This window comes from Labrus mixtus, chromosome 6 (assembly GCF_963584025.1).
Source record: "Labrus mixtus chromosome 6, fLabMix1.1, whole genome shotgun sequence".
NCBI lineage: Eukaryota > Metazoa > Chordata > Actinopteri > Labriformes > Labridae > Labrus > Labrus mixtus.
In genome coordinates this window covers 13,248,036-13,267,864 of record NC_083617.1, presented here as the reverse complement: position 1 = coordinate 13,267,864, position 19,829 = coordinate 13,248,036, and the positions used below count along the sequence as shown (strand labels likewise).

The following is a 19,829-nucleotide window of genomic DNA, read 5'->3' as shown; positions in this document are numbered from 1 at the left end:
GGTTTGTGTCAGCAAGGAGGCAGTCAGACTATAGCTCTCCTTTACAGATGGTTTCTGTCCATAACCGCAGCGAGCTTTTTTTTAGATGGGGTGAGACAGGGTGTGGATGACTGTTTACCTACCACGACTATATGGGAAAACAGTTCTTCCAGACTCATACGCGGCATCAAAACAACGCCTCTGCAGGGCGATCCAGACAGGCCAGAGTGTTACGACGAAATGATACATTGGTGTCACTTCTCGCAGACGCTTAAGAAAACAAGCTGTGCCCTGAAAGCAACGGAAAAGAGGATTGTAATGTGTTTGTTTTCGAAGACACATTTACTCCAGGAGACTGTGCTGCATCAATTAAATGCACAATGGCACAGTCAGTCATACATTCCATTTGAAGGACAAAAATGCTGTATGTCTAATTACTTCTTGTGGAGGAAAACTCTCAGATTTAAATACATTCATGCAACTAGAGGCTCCCTCAGGCACTCAGTCTTCCTCATGCTTTACTTTTCTTGTTTTGTCCTTGACTAAATGCCTCAGACTTGTAAACATAGTCAGAATCGACCTTCAGCTAAAGCAAATAAATCATTGCATTTAGAAAAAACCTGCGTGAATAATGTGATTAAATCATGCAGTGTATCGTCTGAAGACCGATCCCTTCCTGCTGGTTTACACACCATACAATGCAACTTTGGAGTGGGCTTCAATGTGGGGAGGCATGACGAAACAGAACACGAGGAGTCTATATTTCTCTCAGGTTATTTGACCTAATTGATTGCAGATACTGCAGTGATGTTTCTTTTGTGAATTTCAGCTCAGAGCAGCAAATTAAATCCAGCATACATATTTTGCCATTGGTTGAGCAGCCAGCAAATGTCTTTTAAATAAGAGAGTTATTTATTGCTTCGGATTCTTGCAAATGGAGGATCAGATTTGCTCTGCTAAAATATTAATCATTTCTATATAAAATTTGATTTATACCATAGAGGGTTTTATACATATCACCAATAATATCACCATTTAGTGGTGTATATAGGGTAAAATTAGAAAAACATATAGGCGGCTACGATGTAAAACATGTTTTTTGTGTCAAGTTGTCAACGTTGCCAATCGCTAATAATGGATTTTTAATAACTGACAGATGGCTTGTTACAGTGAGATAGCAAGCTTACTTTAGGGGAAATCTCGGTTGATTGATCACTAAAGAGATTATTTGCACCAAATGTGGTTCAGAAACGCACATAGACTTGGCAAACTGCGCCGCAGAAAAGTCACAGGAGACATTTGAATGTGATCCCACACGAAAATAGAAAATACTATGAAATCCTCCCGCCCCTCTAGTGACGGGCGTGTTGACGGCTTTAGGGACGATCGTAAATTTAAAAATCACGAGTTGAGAGCAGTTTAATCGCTCAAAATCACTCAAATGTAACAAGCTGTACATGTGTGGAATTGACTTAGAAACAGCTACTTAATGGTTATTCTTGTAGTTTCTGGCTTGGACTATTTTTTTTTTTTTTTACTGATTGAATGATCTTCCTTCTCTAACATTACAGATGATTGTTCGTCTGTAAAGTTAACTTGATCATTCACTACAATTTAATTAATTGTTGTTAAAAGATCATTATTATTCCTCTAGGCGTTTTTTTGTTTTGTTTTACGTATTGCCTAAATGTAGGCTATTTAAATGTATTTTCGATGAACTACTGCTTTCTTCTGCAGCTAGAGTGTTAGTTTTTACGAGGAGCTCCGGAAGGTAACACAGGTTCCAGCGGGTTGGGGACGCACCGACACACACGCTCAACCAGCCTTCACAGACCGGCTGCTGGTAAGGTAGGATATCCAAACGTGGTTAATGAAAGAAAGTAATACCTACTTTCGATTAAACTTTGGTCACTTCGTCGATTCCGTTGCTCGTTTTAATGTGTCGGAATGGTTGAATGCCGCCGGGGGACACACACATGTAGGCAAGGGGGGGTGCCGGTGTTGTGATGCTGAACGCCAGCATGGCTCCTTTGTTGACTGCGGCATGCAATTAAATTTACCGCCAACTTCGTGCGTGGTCCGTTTAGCCGGCATGAAGTTTAATTAACTCAGGTTAGTGTTAAACTAGCTGCGAAGTAGTGTGCTGACTGAAGAAGAAAATACTGAGAATACCATTGTAACATGACGAGAGTTACTGACAAACACATGCTATTGTTTCTGTACACATTATAATACAAAATATTGTCTTGTTATCTACCCCAACAAAACTTTATCTTTATATTTGAAAGGTTTACTAAAAGCTACCGAGTGACATGTGATAGTTAGTGGGGAAAAAACAAAAACTGTTAAAAAAAAAAGGAATTAAATGTTTGACTTTTCACATTTTAACTATAATAATGTTTAATGTAATAAATGTTAACATGTCTTCTCGTTTAACACTGTTAATAAATCATGTGGCAGCATGTGGGGTAGCACGTGTGTGACAGGCTGCTTTAATCAAGTAGTTAGCGGTAGCACGAGGAAAGATACTGTCACAGGACCTGATAGTAAGCAGAGGTATGAAATTAGTCTACTGAAAGTTTTTTTTTTACATCTAAGTGACTAAAACGGATGTGTGGTTTAGAGCGCTTGCACAAGTATGCCAGGGGCGTGATTCCACATTGAATCATTGTATGTAAGTCACATGACAAATAGTGACTTACATACAATGATTCAATGTAGAATCTGCCTGTGGTACTCAATAATAACTTGGATACATTGTAATATCTAGTTGAATGTCTTTTTAATACTGTTAATGAGCTATTTTTGCTGTGCAGATTACTAAAACTCATTTAAATGACAAGGGTATCTGAGTGTTTCCTGGCTTGTCTCCCTGTCACGCCTGTCAGTGCTATTTGAGACCGCTGACCTTAAATATGGAGAAGAGCGCACCAGAATGGCTGGCTTTGTCTCTCACCCAACAGCTGATGGGACAGCAGTGTTGACCCACTGCTGGGTGAGCGTGAACATCTGTTTTTATATAGGAGTGGGAGTTAAGTTTCTCCATTTGTTGCCTGCAGTTCTAGTTGAAGATAAATTATAAATTGCTGTTCTTCATGGCGGAATAAGCATTTATCATTTGGGCTGGTGAGAGCTGCTTTTGTGGAGATAAGATAAGGCTACCTCACTGATTATAGGAGGATAAAGGAGGACCATGACCCCTCTTGTCTTACTCATTTTAAACCATCAGTGCTGACTCTGGTTCAGTCATTCATATAAGTGGAGGTGCTCTTACCAGTTCATCAGTCAGCTATTTATTCAGACCACTCGAACCAGCAAAAGGACAAGCTGCTGGAGATGGGCTTTGTTCCTGCTCTGAGTGGCGGGAAATGTTCTGTGCCGCTGAGGGGAGGGATGAGGACAATGGGTTTGGAGACTTTAATGCACACTCCCTCTTTTGGCACTGATGTTTTTTGTTTTGTTTTTCTTACCAGAGTTTTCCCTGGGGATGTGCTTTTATGCCGCCTCATTAGTGTCTCACAAAAGTCGCCTTCCTGTCACTGTGCAGTTGTTTCCCTCACTTATATTGTATTATCTTGATTACATCCCAGTCTTACAAAGTATGGCAGTCTGCTCCTATTGCAGACCTGTGTCAGGATGGAAGTTGCTTTGACATAATTTATATAATTAACAAAACTTTTCTGCACTATGTAACTATTGAAAGTGAAAACTGTCTGCACAGATGTGGAAAGTTATCTAATCCAGTTTATTTATGACAGTGGGAACTGAGTAAATAATGTTTTGTTTTTTAAACTAAAGCTGCACTCTTATGTCATCGAGTTGTTTTTGCCTCCTCAAAAAATGTAGTTCCTCCTTCCATGAAGTGGGCAATAAAAGAAGGATTTTCGATGTTTGCAGGGTGTATCACTTCCAATTGTTTTCAAATGAATACAACGTTCATTTGATGTGATAATATTTAAATAAGGGGATTAAAACTTGTCATATACAGCAAGTGCAGTGACATGTTTTGGTGATGAACAACCCTTTAGACTACAGCAGCATTCCTGGCCCCAGCTCTAGATAAAATAAAGACTGAAACCCTTTTCACACATACAGAAATCTCCTGAAAAACTCTGGAGATTTGGCTACCTGGAGTTTTTTAGGCGATGTCTGAACGCAAACAGCCGCATTTATCGCGCTGACTTCACCCGGAGTTTATCCAGCCAGACCCCTAGTATTTTATCCGCAGAATATCCGAGTGAGCTGATGTCTGAATGCGGCCGAATATACTCCGGAGATTTCAATTTCAGCCAATGCAAAGAGAATGACGTTTATATAGTGAAAGTGTCTGCACGCAACCACTATGATCTCCATGCACATAATTAAACGGCTGCATTCTGTTTTCTGTTCGTCAGTATGTTGTTCTCCTCTCTTCTGTGGATGTTGTCATTCCATTGGATTACACATAGCATTGATATAAAGGCAAATATTCTCATTATAACGTTGTGTAGCGGCGTTGCTTCGGCCGCTACTTCCGCGTTGTTTATTTATGTCACGTCTTGCGTTGGGAAATCCCCCCCTCCCCGCCTCTCCCCTCTGACAGGGAAAGTCCCCCGCTGTGAGGAGCATATGTGAACGACTAGTTCGGGAGAATCTCCGGAGAAGTCCTCCTGTAAATACCTAGATATTATCCGGAGTGCATATGTGAAAACGGCTTGAGTCCGGTTTGTTTGAATTTATTCGGTTTCTATGACTGGTTGCCAATCAGAACATTAGGGACTACACAATGTTACTTGGGCCTGCTGTGTCTGCTTTGTTTTACCCTGAATACCCAAATTCATCTCTTTAGTGGAATTGATGAAGTGAATGTGTATTTGGCTACCTTTCAGGGTGTTTGTGTTTGCATGAATACGTTTTGATTCAGAGTGAGACATTGTTTAATCTGTTGACTTTTATTCGTTTTAACTGTCAATAGGATTAAAATTGGCCATTTGTACAAAGGCAGTAGCTGTCATGAAAGGCCTGTGTGGACATGACAAGCTGTTGGAGGGACGGACTACTTTGTGACTCTTGACTGTGAACCAGACCTCCGACCTAACCACAGCATGTGCGATGGGGAAGTTGATGAATGTTTAGTCAGCCGTACTGGCAACTATGGTTACAGCTCACTGCTTCTGGTGAGATTTTCTTAAACCCAATTAATTCAAATTAACAAGACAGTAGCTCAAGACTATCTTTCTCAACGTACTGTCATATTTGAATCTTGTCCCATTGATCACCCCACAGAAAGGCATTAATCCAGATTAGGGCTGTACCGTACCAATTGTTTTTAGATGGGCTTGATTTGGCTGTCAAATACAATGTTCAATTAATCCAAGCCAAACCCTTTTATCAGCCATCTGTATCTTCAACCTTAACTATAAGACATCTATTAGTGACATAAAGTTTTACACAGCTTGTCTTGTAGCTCCCAAAACACCACTGATGAGTGTATAGGACAAACTCAGATTTTAATCATTGATCTGAACTATTCTTTGTTTCTATTGTTATGATTTTCCAGGTCAATTGGTTTCGTATATGGGTTGACCTCTGTGGATTATTTGGCTCCGAAGGAAAGCCTCATGAACAATGAACTTTGAAGGAATTTGGCTCTGCCTTCCCTGTCCCCTCCTAACATCCATCTGCAGACTCTTCTTACTGTTTTTTCCTTTTCCCTTTTTGTGGTGGGGATTGTGGATTTCTTTACTGGGCTCCTATCCTTTGATTAGGCACAGATATCTTGTGTTTATTTCATATACCTGTTTATTTGCTTAATATTAGTAGTTTTATTTGTAAAGCACTTTGAAGCTTGTTTTTGAAAAGTGATATATTTATTGTTATTATTACAAATAGATGCACTGATCTTTTTTTTTTTTTTTTTTTTGTCTGTCAGTTCCGATCCGATTCTGATACAGTATGTACAAATACTAAAATCAACTTAAAGTTCTGTATAAAAGTGAAATTAAACAATTAGAGCCTCTTCAAAATACACTTAATTCTTCTGGTTTGTAGGCAAATTAACATATCTACACGTTCAGGAGGGAGTTGTGAGCGCATAAAATACTCTACAAAGACCTAGTGTTTTTTGTTTTTTTTGTAAAGATAAGCACATCTTAGTGATCAGGGCTGAGTCGTGTACACGGTCTATTCATTAAGTCCAGCTGCAGAAAACAGAAAACGCTCTCTTTGCTGACTGCTTCATTTTAGCCTCACTTTTCTCGTACGGCTTCTTCCTTTAGTAGTATTAACAGTCATTTTCGGAGTTGCAGAGGTGACAGACGCCCTCTTTTGGTAGAAAATGGTATTACATCTGACTGCCGGTAAATTGTGAACAGCTTGTCGGTTAATACATTTTTAATCGGTTAAATTCTTGACAGCGATAAATCGATTAACGATGAATCATTAACATCCTTACAAGGAACTGTGTTGTTTCCTTAGTAAAATTAGGTGACATCATGTCACAGTCAATGGAAGTCCATATGGTTCTAAAGTCCAAGCTTTCTTAACACAGAGCGCACAGGGCTTTTCTAGTAGGAATACGGCGTATACCGGCGTATCAACCTGATTACATCACCGCTGACATCCAAGGTCTGAAAATTGAACCATCAGAGGAACAGCTATGACTGAGAGAGAGATAGATAATAAAGTTGTATCTTAAAGATGATGATGTAGATCAATGTTTTGACTTTCCATGGGTTTGATTGTATCTTTGTTCAAACAATGGATGGATCAAGATTAATGGCTTGTTACATCCCTACCAATAACCTGCTGCATTTTGTTTAAAAGAGGAGATCATTACTTTTCCAATTGTTGTGAAAACCTTGTGACCAAAAAAACCCTATAGGATAGATTTGAGTTGGGTTTTTCAAAGTTTACAGCCTGCCATGCTGTTGATCCCCTGCGCTGTGTACGATGATGCATGTAAAAAATAAATAAAAGTGAGCATATACGAGTGGACTCCTGGTCTTCTTGCATGATGATAAAAATCCAACGTGTTGTTTTTAATTCTATTGCTTATTATTCTCTTTTTACTTTTCAAAAACAGACTAGCTTTACACATGATTGGTTCTGCTATCACTGTTTAATAGAATAATTGCATTTTTTTTAAACATTGGATAACATTAATCCATATGTTCCTCTTTGTTCCCACCTGTTAATGGAGGGAACGTTTGGATCTGTTCTCTTCAGACAGATAAGACTGAGTCAATAACATTGTCCTTGGGACAGGAGCAGAAGGAAACGCAGTGTGAAATGGGTATTGAGGTTGTAAAAGTCAGTCTACTGCAACGTAACTGAAATGTATTCTTGGATGTCTCAGGCTGTTGAGCAAGCTGGATTTTATATTTATGTGTGTTGGTCATTCTGGGAACGGCATGTAATAGGAAGCTTGTTAGGTTATGAGGCACAGACGTGTACTGCATATGAATCATTAGTGGCAATTTTAGTGATTGGAACATACTTGTAAGCCTTTTTCAATTTTGTGACATCCATATTGTACTCTTCAACACTGGACATCTGATAGCCTTTGGTGGTTACACATTTATGTCTAGCTAATTCTAGTCTAGCAATGGATTGGACCAACTGTGCGCAAGTTCAAATGTAAATCTTATACCTAGCCCCTAGTAGGTTTAAAGTCCTCTGTATAATGTGGTCGTCATGGAGCATCATTTTAAAAGGTGGGTTAACTTGGAGGGATGAGGAGTAGCAGAGGGTTTTTCCTGGCTGTTTTGTGTTGACAATGCGTTCTTCTTGACAGATTACATACCCTAGAAATGTCTGATGCCTGTACTCCCGCTTTTGTTTACTTGAGCAGAGACCATCATCTGTCCAAAGTATCCAAATTTCATCATTTGGTGTCACTGTTATTTAACACTAGCTGCAGATAAATGTCTGGCTTTAGTTATCAGGTTATCATAATGCTTTGTCATATTTGACATACCTTTAAATTTTATATTCATGCATCCCTCCCTAGGTCTTAAGTATTCTGCATTTTTTTCCTGTTACTAATTAGAACTTAATTGTGATCAGGTTGTTTCCTATTTGTGAAATTACCCCTTAATTAGATTGCTAGAAAGGAAACCAGCAGGTCTTTGTATCTTGAACACCAGAGTTGAGCTGGCTATGGAGATTGTTAAAACTATCCTGCATTTTTGTAAATATGTATTCTCGTTAAAATCTGTGTACTGTGTATTTAAGTTTAGAAGATGAGATTCATAGCATAACCCATCTTGCCATGTTGCTAAGTTTTTGAAATTGAGATAATTAAAAAAAAAAAAGAAATACCTTCCATGTTACCATTGTTAATTCTTATACTGTGTTGTTGAGATTAATCAAGGCCAGAGGAGATATTTTGACTTTGATTTGAGTGTTTTCCCTCTATAAGCACTGGGAAATGACCTCGCGGAAGGGTTGTTCTACCTTCCCCTCATCATATGACCAGCATCAAACTATCCTGTGGCTTAGTTTGGAGAATAAAGGCAACCCTGTTCGAGAGGTATGCTGGTGAGATGAGAAAAAATGTACTTCTGTCCTTTTCTATTCTGGTTTGAATGTACATCTAAAAAATCTATTTGAATGTTTATTTTCATCCAGTTTTATTTGAAATTATTAAGACCATTTCCAAGTGCACTCAGTTCATGTTAGTTATCTCCTACTGTTGGCTGGGATATAGCTACAGATGGACATGTGTTACTTCCATGACACATGGCGGCACCAGCGACGTCTTTTCACCTGCCAGCTTTGAGACTTGCCTGGATAGTTTAATATTCAGGTGGTCCATGCAATCCCAGACTCTATTAAACCCCCCAAAAAGTGTTAGCCTAATGAAGAAATACCTCTGCAATCCTGTACGAGGGGACGTGCTGGAATTGTCTTTCTTAGTAGCAGTTGAAACGGCAAACTGTTAATTCCTAGATATTATTTTAGTTTGGAAAAGGAACAAGCGAAGCAGGTCATTAATTGGAAAGAATATTGAGTTGAAGTACGTTAATATTTAAAATGAGAGCTGAGTTTGTTTGCTGTTTTGAGTTTGGAAGTTTTCCAAACTAAAACTGAAGTGAATTTAACAGTTGGAGATAATTGTAACCATGGTAAGCAAACTGAGCTGCACCTGATTGACCAGAACTCAATCTTTTTCCCATTGACAGAAGAGGAAACAATAAATCGCAGACACACCTGGTAAATCTTTGCCCATTGTTCGAGTTGGATGTGGCTGAGGGGCCTGCTACTTAAAGTGTCAGACTGATGCCAAACTGGAGTTTTGTACTACTCTACCGACTACAAAGTGCCTGTGTGTGTGTGTGTGTGTGTGTGTGTGTGTGTGTGTGTGTGTGTGTGTGTGTGTGTGTGTGTGTGTGTGTGTGTGTGTGTGTGTGTGTGTGTGTGTGTGTGTGTGTGTGTGTGTGTGTGTGTGTGTGTGTGTGTGTGTGTGTGTGTGTGTGTGTGTGTGTGTGTGTGTGTGTGTGTGTGTGTGTGTGTGTGTGTGTGTGTGTGTGTGTGTGTGTGTGTGTGTGTGTGTGTGTGTGTGTGGTGGCACAATTTCAACACCAGGCAACTGAGGCCAGCTGGCTCGTTTTGATGAGACGTTTGGTTGAAAGACAAATACTTAAGAGGAATCTGGGACATAACTGAACAAGCGTGTTTTAACTGACTCGTAGTGGTGTCTGTAATACCAATACCGACCACATCAAATTTAAAAACACAAAAATGACATAATGTAAGTGTAAAATGTGAACTTCGCTGTGTGGCCTTTGAAAACTCTAGACAAAGTCATTTAGGAGGCACATAGTGTGAATTTGATTCAGCTACTTTTGGGTTAAGACAAAAGTCAAGTGCTCATTTTGGTTTCATATCCACACAATCATACTTTTTATTTTGTCGAGTCTATTTTCCTGACTATGTTAGTCATAGATTGTGAAATACTCTTCAATCAATCGAACAGTTTGTAATCCATCAATTTTCGACCAAAATCATTAACTGTAGTCAAAGATAAAAAATTAGGCATTGCAATGTTCATAAATCAATTAATCAACATAAATCATCTTCTGAGCTCTTGCAGTTGCACCCAATTAACTAGATTTGACTAGTGGATCCTGTCCAAAGGTTCATTAGAAAAGATGGCATTTTAGAAGGGTGTTTCTGGGGGCTGGCCTGGGTCTTGGTGATAACCAGGGATGAGAATCACAGGGTCACTCATGATATGATTCCAAATGCAATTCGTAGCCATGATAACGATAATATCACCATACAGCAATTCTGTGCTAATGTTGCAAAAACATTCAGTTAAACAGCTAATGTGATCATTATGTGATTAATACAAAATGCCCCTATTCACTACAATTTGTTGTCAGTTTTACCTCTTATCACACGGCATCTCTTAACTTTTTGAGCCCTGTCTGACTCACACTGTCTTCGTTGTTTTTGTTTATCTCACTGTCAACTTGATCTGTATCCATTTACCTTTTGTTCACATTACCCTCATTCATGTCATAAGAGTCAATGTTAGGAGTCATGAAATGGTGAGGAGTGAAATTACAAAAGAAAAGCGCACCTTTTTTTTATAGTTCAAATATTAATATTTGGCAACAGACACTTGATAATTGTATCACACAAGTCAGGAAATGATACGTCACGTTGTTATTTATTCCAACCCCTGTTAATAAAAACAAACATTGATTCAGTGATTGGCCGAAGCCTAAGAGATGCAGAGATAAGCCAATCCACATACACTCACACTAGATAAACTCACAGATGCAGGAAAAGGACGCTAAGAAAGAAGGCAAGAGATAGCATGAATTGTGGAAGAAGGATGATGGGAGGTAATAGAAGGGCATTGGAGAAAATAGGACTGGAAAATTAGTTTCACAATAGAGGCCAGGGGAGCTGCTGTCATGAAACTGTTATTGATAGAGGCACTGGAGAGAAACAGAGGATGAAATGAGTTAGCAGTAGGAAACATGGGGGTAAATAGAGGGTGAAATTAGGAAGACCTTGGGGTCTGATAATAAAATAGGATCATATGGAAGGGTGGAACAGATGAGATCATCAGAATATAAAGAAAGATACTCAAGAGCATTGTTGGGTAAATCAATCCTTCCTGTTCTCATATTGGCTGTTTGACTCTTGGGCACTGTTCACCTGAAACAATAGAAATCCTGGAGTTGCCGTCTATGTGTCAAAGGAGCAACACACATGCTTCGAATGTAGATGTAAAATCTGTACGAAGGGTAGCCGACAAAAGGGAGGTTGAGGTGAAAGGAAGAGGGAGGGATGTACATTCAAGAGGGGCAGGTCCAATGGGCAGCAGACAGCAGGGTGTCAACCCACTAAACCTCTATGGTATAAAGTGAAGCAGAGCTTTTTTGTTAGTTGGGCATCTGACCAGGAAAGAAAGAGGAGTCTGTTGTTCCTGATTGAAGTGTGCAGTGAGTAATTTAATGGAATCATGTTTTCTGGGGTCAGGAAGTGGTCATGTTTTTCCTGAGAATTTCACTGTGTAACATATTTCAGAGAAATGTTATGCTAATCTTGATGATTTGTGTGTTACTTACCAATTGGTAGATTGTCAAGTTCCTCAGTTGTTAAGAAACTTCAGAAGTTCAAGTGAAGGAGATTTCTTCTTTAATTGTGTTGCATGTTTGAGTGTTTAATGACTCATCCTTGTTGAAGCTGTAGTTTCTTCACCTCTGCATAATGATTGAGATAAAAACATTAGGAAGTTGAGGTACTTCCTGCTCTGTGTCTTAAAAGTGTGATGTTATCCGTTTCATTATACTGGCCCTTATTTAATTGCTGTGTTGACCCGTATTAAATGCTCTTAAGAGTATTTATACATGAAAGCAGGACTTGCGTCACATGTCTGCAGCTGATAAAGAATGTGTGCATCCAATCAATAGAAATGTGTACAGTTTGTAAACATATATGTGTTATCTGTGTATTTCAGACCTGGTGCCTCCCTGACTAAACCCTGACTGAGCACGAGCCTGACTGACAATCCAGAACCATGACGGCCATCCACGCACCTCGGGACAAGTAAGAGAATCGCTTTCTATTTTTAGTTTCAGGACGTGCAAAATGACATTTGGAAAGAATCTATTCAATAAACTTTCTTACATTGTTTGTTGATATTTAGTTTGAACACTTCATTCATGTACTCTAACGTAAACTTCCTCTTGTCTCTTTCCCAGATACAATGCCGTCTGGATTATTTTCTTCATCCTGGGCTTGGGAACCCTCTTACCCTGGAACTTCTTCATGACAGCAACAATGGTAAGCTAAGTAACATTTTAGGATAACTACATTATTTTGAATGTGAGGATTATTGCAGTTAAATTTAGTTCATCTTCAAATCAACGACAGATGCAGGGAAGGACAAGAGCCCTGTTGGTGTGCTTGTGGTTAGTTAATTAAAAGGTTTGGCTCCTCCTAGAGGAATGTCACCAACTAAAAGAAATCCAAGATTGTTTGTTTACCTCTTCTTTAAAACCACCTGGTTTCACTCAGGGTGGCTGACCTGACTCCATCCAGGTGGATTATCCAGCTGTGCTTAAACCTCTCTAATCCTGAGCCATTCTTTTTGACCTCTTAAGGGGTTAACTTCTTAAAATATGGAATTTCACTGTTATTATCCTGGACCCACCCTGAGGGCGTATTTCTGTCTAAGCTAAAATTTCTCATTTGTTTTGTTAAAAAGGATCACATTTATAGACTGCAACTTCAGCCTATATGTTCCATATCTTAAGCATGACTTTAATTGGTGCTTCATTTAAGCACTAAAATATTCCCATGTTTCATTGAATTGACTCATTTTTCTGAACCTCACTCCTAAAGTTGTCCCATTAATTTTTGAGTTGCATTGATTCAACTCTGTGTTCATTTTCTGGCTGTTTTTTACATCTTGATCAGACATTTTTTGTCAATTGCTGTTTCTCATGTTTATTTACACCCTTAACACTATGCATAGGTGGAACGAAAATGTATTAATGAAAGCCTCCCTTAGTTGGCTATTTTGGATATATATATATATATATATATCAGACAATATTAGTAAATATTGTCTGTTCTTTTCCTCGAAGCTCATAACCTACATGCTACATATGGATTTATTTTTTCATCTTTTTCTTAAGTACTTCACCAGTAGGCTGAAGGACTCCCCTTCTACAGACCTTTCCTCCAATCAGACGTTAAACAGGACCTTGGACACCGGGGACACGCGCAATGTGCTGGAGGCAAAGTTTAACAACGTGATGACACTCTGTGCCATGGTGCCCCTGCTCATTTTCACCTGCCTCAACTCCTTTATTCACCAGAGGTATCCGACCTGCCCCACACAGCCATATCCACACATTCTGGAGAAAACAAATGGTAGTTTTATGACAGAGATAAATCTTGTTGCACAAAAGCTTAAAATCCAAGATTTAGCTTATTGAGGCAAATTCTGCACTGTCACTTTCCCGCTCTTTCTTTCTCTCCTTCTCACTCCCCTTCTCACCCCATGCCGCTCAGGTAACATGATCCTTAATGTGAATGTTTGCCTGTATGATGTCTCCAGAATGTTTGCTTTAATTAGAGTAGCATTTGAGAGATCTCTGTGGTTGACCCTGATCACGGCTAACTCTTCCCATGCATATACACACCCAGGAATGCTATTTATGTTCTCAACTCCCTCCACATCTACTTTTTAATTTTCCCTCCTCCCCTTCACCTTTGTTCCTTTACTCCTGCTCCTATCCTGGATACATTCCCTTTACTTCTGCAGAGTCTTTTTCTACTTTCTTCCTCTTCAAGTTCAAAAGTGTTCTTAAACAGAAGAAAAGGAGGATGTTGGGTGCTCATGGTGGCAATGAGGTAGACTCCAGGTGAAAGCCAGGTGCTCTGGAAGATAAACAATTGACCTTAAGGGAGGAAAGCCACCATGCTATCTTCAGACACACTTGCTAAGAGACCAGGATAAAGAAAAGCCTTTAACGAATGAGGGTACATAAAAAAAACAGCATGGGAAAGATGCCCTTTTTCTCATCTTCTTAACATGATCCTTGTCATTAAGCGAGTGTGCCTGAAGATAGCCAGGTGGCTCCCTTTTTTTTTTAACAACCCACTTTATTTCTTCTTTATTCAACCTTGTGTTGAAAGGACCTCAACTTCACCCTTTTATCATCACATCAGAAAATGTTAGTTTTTACTTCTGGTCAACAATGAATCATAACACTCTCCTACGTACTGCACTCCCTCAAACTTCCTGTTGGATTAAAGAGAATCCTGCTGTTCACTTCCTGCTTTTTTTTTCTTTCAACACTTCTCATTTTTATGAAGAATATAGAAGTAGTTTATTTATACATTTGAAAACTAACTGTTTTTTTATACTTTAACACAAGATTTATTTAATGAGATATTATACATTTAATCAATGATTAATGTTTTGAAGTATCCTGAATCAATGTGGCTGATGTTCTCCACAGTTGGCTTTAGTTGGTTGTGTTGAAAACTGCCTTGTGCAGTATTCTCTAATGTTATTTCACTTTGTGTGACTCAGGATTCCACAGAAACTGCGGATCTCTGGCAGCCTGACGGTCATCCTGGTTGTTTTCCTGTTGACGGCTGTGCTTGTCAAGGTCAACGTGGCCCCACTGGCCTTCTTTACCCTCACCATGATCAAAATTGTCTGCATCAATTGTGAGTTTGAGTAAATACAGCTCTGATGATAATACTTTTTTATAAAACTGCAAAGAAAGTCTCTGTCTACTCAAAAAAACAAAAGTGTCAGAAAAAAGTCATGTAGTGTACTGAGTGAAATTAAAAGACAATAATATTTTAGGGAAACAAAGTCCAGTGAACCAGCCCACCCAAATCACAAGTATTAGAGTTTGGGTGTTTTTTTGATAATTGAACTCTTCAGTCTCATGCTGTTCATCTAAGTTTAGATTCTCCTCATAGGAGTGAGGTTATTTTGATGCGTTTAGCACTTAAGAGAAGTCACAAATCTGTTGAGTCAGCAGGATTCTAAGATTACTCAGGAGCTGTCATTTTGGTTTCTAGTAGCGGTGAGCTTCTCCTCAAACAAATACTTTAGTTGGAAGAGTTTGGAATTTTACAAGTAAACTTTCAAAAGCTCGCTGCATCAGACTTTTCATACTTGTCATCATTTGTATTGTCGAATTTTTGCAATGAATGTTGCAAAATACTGACTGAAGTCCTTATTTGGATTAGAAGGTCAGGACAGGTATTTCTCTGATAACAACAAAACCACATTTTTACAGATTGTTTGCAATTAAGAGGATGAAAAAATCTTACAGAAATGTCTTATTTTGTCTCTGTTGTTTCCTTTGTCTCAGAATCCCTCAAACTGTGGCTCTAAGACAGCCAGACAGTAGACCAAGTGATATCAATGATGTTAGACTGAATATGAGAGAAACCTGTGTATAATGTAACACAATCCACAGCCTCTGGGATGACATAAAGTTAAATCAAAACCTGGAGGTCATGCAGGTAGCTTTTAATGTACCGCCGTTGTATTTGAATGTATTCACTGAAGGATTGTCTATATCTTATTTCCATTTTGAACTCATGCAAATGATTATTTCCACGTGTTTGCCTCTTTGATCCTCTTCTGCATGCCCTGTGTTTGGAAAATCTTTCACTCTCTCTCTAGCACCACACTGAGTTTCAGAACACAGTGTGTAATCCCACAGTGAGTGTTTATTTACAATGACTCACTCAGCAGCAGGGAAAAGCTCACCCCCTTTTTATCGCCGTCGGGCCAGCCCTGACCCCCACGTCCTCCTGTGGAACAGCCTCATGAGTGTTTGATTTAGAGAGGAGGGTGTCATGACATTGATGCTTTCATATCTCCATGGCCGCACATTCCTCTCATTGGACACATGTTCACAGATTCCTGCAGCTAATTAAATTTCAAAGTTGATGTACAGATGCTTGTAATCGATCCAAGTGTTGCAAGATTTTATAAAAAAGCCTTTCAGGCTACAAGCTGTGTAAATTCAGAAGACAGTTATTATATAACAATAATGTAAAACCCTGCCATTTACAAAAATGTTCTCTGCTGCATCTTTTTCTGTTAGCATTGTTTTCTTCTTCTTCTGTGTCAGTGACTTTTCAAAGTGTAGTTATTCTCAAACATCCTTGTCTTGTTTTTTTCTCTCCCTCCCCAGCGTTCGGGGCGATTCTTCAGAGCAGTCTGTTCGGGCTAGCAGGGATTCTGCCTGCCTCCTACACCACACCCATCATGAGCGGACAGGGGCTGGCCGGCACCTTCGCTGCTTTCTCCATGATCTGTGCACTGGCCTGTATGTCAAACCACAAGTACACTACTTCTAAATGTGGACAAACAGGTGGTGGATAAAGCACCTGAAGATATACTGATGCTACTAAGATTGACATTTTTGTCAATCTCCGTTTTTTTTTTTTCCAAGATAACCTAGTTGAACCTTTTAGCCAGTGACTTTATTTCCTTAAGAATTATACTTCTCATATGATTTTGAATGTTCATTTAAAGAAGATGCTTCCTTAAAGGAACAGAAATGTTCTGAAAGCTGAGCCCACAAGAAAAACAATTGCATTCATTGAACACTTATAGAAGTCTCAATACCCACTGATGATTTTCTGTGTGTCTGTAGCTGGATCAGCCCTGCAGGACAGCGCTTTTGGTTACTTCATCACAGCCTGTGTTGTTATCCTGTTGGCCATAATGTCCTACATCATTCTGCCCAGAATGGTAAGAGCTTGTATTCTCTTTAACCCAAGCAATTTTTAGGGACATTGTTTTATTTATTTTTGTCCAAATTCTGTTTAATGACAGAAACACAACCGCCAACGAGAACTGACTCCATCTCTGCCCTGTTTTTTAAAATCCATTTTTACGTTATGTATTATTTGTTTATTTCAACAGGAGTTTTTCCAGTACTACATGGAGAGCAATGTGCCCAGACCCTCTGCTGACGAGGAGAACAAGATGGACTTGCTCAGGAAAGGTACAAACAGTACACCTAGAGACATTTTTTTAATATCTCATCAACCGAATGACCGAATCCTGTATTGTTATATCGATTGACTTTGTGTCAGCCATGTCTCCATCTAAGCCTCTTTCTCACGGCCAGAAGTTTTCCTTCTTAACCACAAAATGACCATGGAAACCAAGGCCACTGTGTTTGTCGCAGTTTGTGTTATGGTGACACCTCGACTGCCCCCCTGTACGTCTGTGACATTATTTATACGGCTGTGTGAGAGTGTAATGGAAACACTGTATAATTAAAAAGCTTGTATGTATAAACAGTCGCTCCAAAGTGGAGTAAAGGTCCGAACTCAGTGTCACATGTGATTAAAAAAAGAGAAACAGCTGTTTGTGTGTATGTTTGTTACTCAGATAGTGCTGCAGAGAAGATACCTGTGGTGAGTCTGACGGACGAGGAGCTCAAACCCAGCGTGTCTGTGTTCAGCATCTTCAAACAGGTGAACTGACTTCAGCACTTTGTAAGAAAGAAACAATAATGAAATAAGCCAAAAGTCCTCACAGCTTTATTTGAGCTATGAATAAATGTGGTTAAAGAAGCTGACCTGACACAGCATCGTTCACCTGTATGCACCACATTGAACTGCTCACATAATATTGATTCTATTGGTCTTGTGCTCTCTAATCAGATCCGGGTGATGGCTCTATCCGTGTGCTTCATCTTCACTGTCACCATCGGTACTTTCCCGGCAGTCACAGTCGAGGTCAAGACAACAGTAGCCAACGGAGGCGCCTGGGGTGAGTCCCACACAATTTTAGAAACAAAACTTTGTTTGTTTCACAACATGAAGATAGCAGGCTGGGAAGATTTGAAACTCCTAACCCCAGACAGAGTGCCTTCTGTTGTTAAGGAAACAGAGTTTCTAGACAATTGAAAAAAGTTACAACTAATTTCTCTGTTTGCTGTCAGAAGTAAAACTGTGTCAGGCACCTGGATAGCTCACCTGAAGAACATATGCCTCATGTACTGCTCGCTGCAGTGGGCTGGTCAGATTCTGAACGCTTTGTGTCATCCCCTCTTTCTATTCCAAATATTTCTCGTCTTTTGAGCTGTGGAAATCAATTAAAAGGAAAATACAAAAGTGTTGAAAGGATGGATTTATATTTTACTGTAGTGTGGACTTATCTTTGGCCTTTACCTTCACTGCAGCCTGTATGAGTTACACATGTGATCCTCTAAGCACATTCAGTGTGTCGTACAGTGTCTAGTAAAAAACAGCTCAGCTCTTCCTGAACTCTAAATGTTCACTCTTTGGATCAGGATACATGAAGACATCTTATTACAAGACAAACTTCAAGGCATTCTCTGTTTAACAGTTAAAAAGCCTCTTTGTCACGACACTGCTACAAAGACCTTTAAACAATCAGCCTTCGTCATTAAGTCTTTGTCTTAACTCCATAACGAGTTCCTAGGAGTTTTTTATTTAACACATTCATTCTACTTAAAGGACTATTCCACTGGAAATCTGTCTCTTTTAAGTGCACTCTTTGCTTGGATGGATATTAAATTGTTAACATCTTGTTTGATTTTTCTCTCACTTCAGAAACGTACTTCATCCCTGTGTCATGTTTCCTCCTCTTTAACATGATGGACTGGGCTGGCAGGAGTCTGACGGCCTTCTGTATGTGGGTCAGTAGAAACTATTTTAACCATCAGACTCGGTGCTTCTAACTTTCTCTGAAGGTTTGGACTTCTCTTTTAGGTTCATAGACGGCTGATTTACTTGAAAGGCACAGCCAGCTCTTTGCAGGTTCAGTGGATCTCTTCAGGGGAAACTTGAAATGATGGTGATGTTGTTGGTGCTTTCAGGTCTTTTGAGAAGCAGACAGCCTCAATATCTGCAAATTACGAGAGAGTCGTTTTCAAAATGTACCAGTTTGTTGTAACTACAATGATTAATGGTTAGTAGTTCTATCAATAATTCAATTCATCAATCTATTTACATCAATCTCTCTGTACAAACATTAGCTTTGTAAATTCCATTTGAAATAACTTATGGTGATGTTTAAAGATATCTGCTGTTCTCTAGAAGGCTTTTGATGATAAACACATGTTGACACTTATGAAAGCCTTTGTAAATGTTGACACATGGTGAAACCTGAGTCATAAGTGGAATGGTGGGGACATTTTTGACACTTAGAGTTGGAAAGGGAACATAAGGAGACATGTTTTGTTGCTGAAAGCAGACTTTTGTGGTGAGTGGAGTGTTTTCTTTGTCACTGCTGTGACTGATAAAATGGTTTTGGTATCTCAATGGTTTTTATTGGAATGTTGCCTGGGGCTCGTTTAAGTTTGAGTGACCTCCCCTTCTGAAACAGAAAACCCAGAGTTTCCCTCATTTCAGGGTTAATGGACTCTGGTTGCCCCTGGAAAACAATAACATTGACAAACTGCTTCAATGCTCTGCTATTTAGAGGAAATGATGAAATTGAATAAATTATTTTCAAACAGAACAGGAAGTTAGCCGTGTACTCTAACTGAAGAGAACTGTAGTCAGCTGCTCTGGGACTCTGCATTTATTTATTTGGCAACAATTAGAGGGTCATGTGCAGGTTTCCTCTGAGGGGCTTTGAGAGGTCATGTTTTTTATTGAACTAAACTTTGATTTCAAACCATGTGTACAACATTTAATATCAAAACTAGTTTAAGAGGTTTTTTTTATGGGCAGAGAAACTAAAACATTGTAAAAGAAAATAAGAAATGTAGAATATTGTTTAAAGATGTCAGCATGCTTTTTCCCTACATTTTTTTTTAAGCGGAGACAAACATCAGATACAAATATTTTGCAAACATAGTTTATGGTATAAGATT

The 19,829-nt window shown here is 39.1% G+C and overlaps 1 protein-coding gene across 3 annotated transcripts in view; it reads left to right on the top strand.

The window, feature by feature from the left end:
* The window catches only part of LOC132975495 (equilibrative nucleoside transporter 1-like), a 33,347-nt gene that overhangs the window by 12,313 nt on the left and 1,205 nt on the right, over positions 1–19,829 (top strand). Inside the window, exons 1-11 of one of the 3 annotated variants that reach the window (XM_061040066.1) lie at positions 1,717–1,827; positions 11,939–12,027; positions 12,183–12,264; positions 13,122–13,306; positions 14,528–14,667; positions 16,161–16,295; positions 16,626–16,723; positions 16,898–16,979; positions 17,372–17,457; positions 17,647–17,755; positions 18,562–18,647. In XM_061040066.1, the coding sequence (XP_060896049.1) occupies positions 11,999–12,027; positions 12,183–12,264; positions 13,122–13,306; positions 14,528–14,667; positions 16,161–16,295; positions 16,626–16,723; positions 16,898–16,979; positions 17,372–17,457; positions 17,647–17,755; positions 18,562–18,647 (1,032 nt within the window). In that variant the 5' untranslated portion in view covers positions 1,717–1,827; positions 11,939–11,998. Of the gene's footprint in view, positions 1–1,716; positions 1,828–11,279; positions 11,421–11,938; positions 12,028–12,182; positions 12,265–13,121; positions 13,307–14,527; positions 14,668–16,160; positions 16,296–16,625; positions 16,724–16,897; positions 16,980–17,371; positions 17,458–17,646; positions 17,756–18,561; positions 18,648–19,829 lie in introns of those variants that run through there. The other 2 variants (XM_061040064.1, XM_061040065.1) reach the window with 2 other exon arrangements.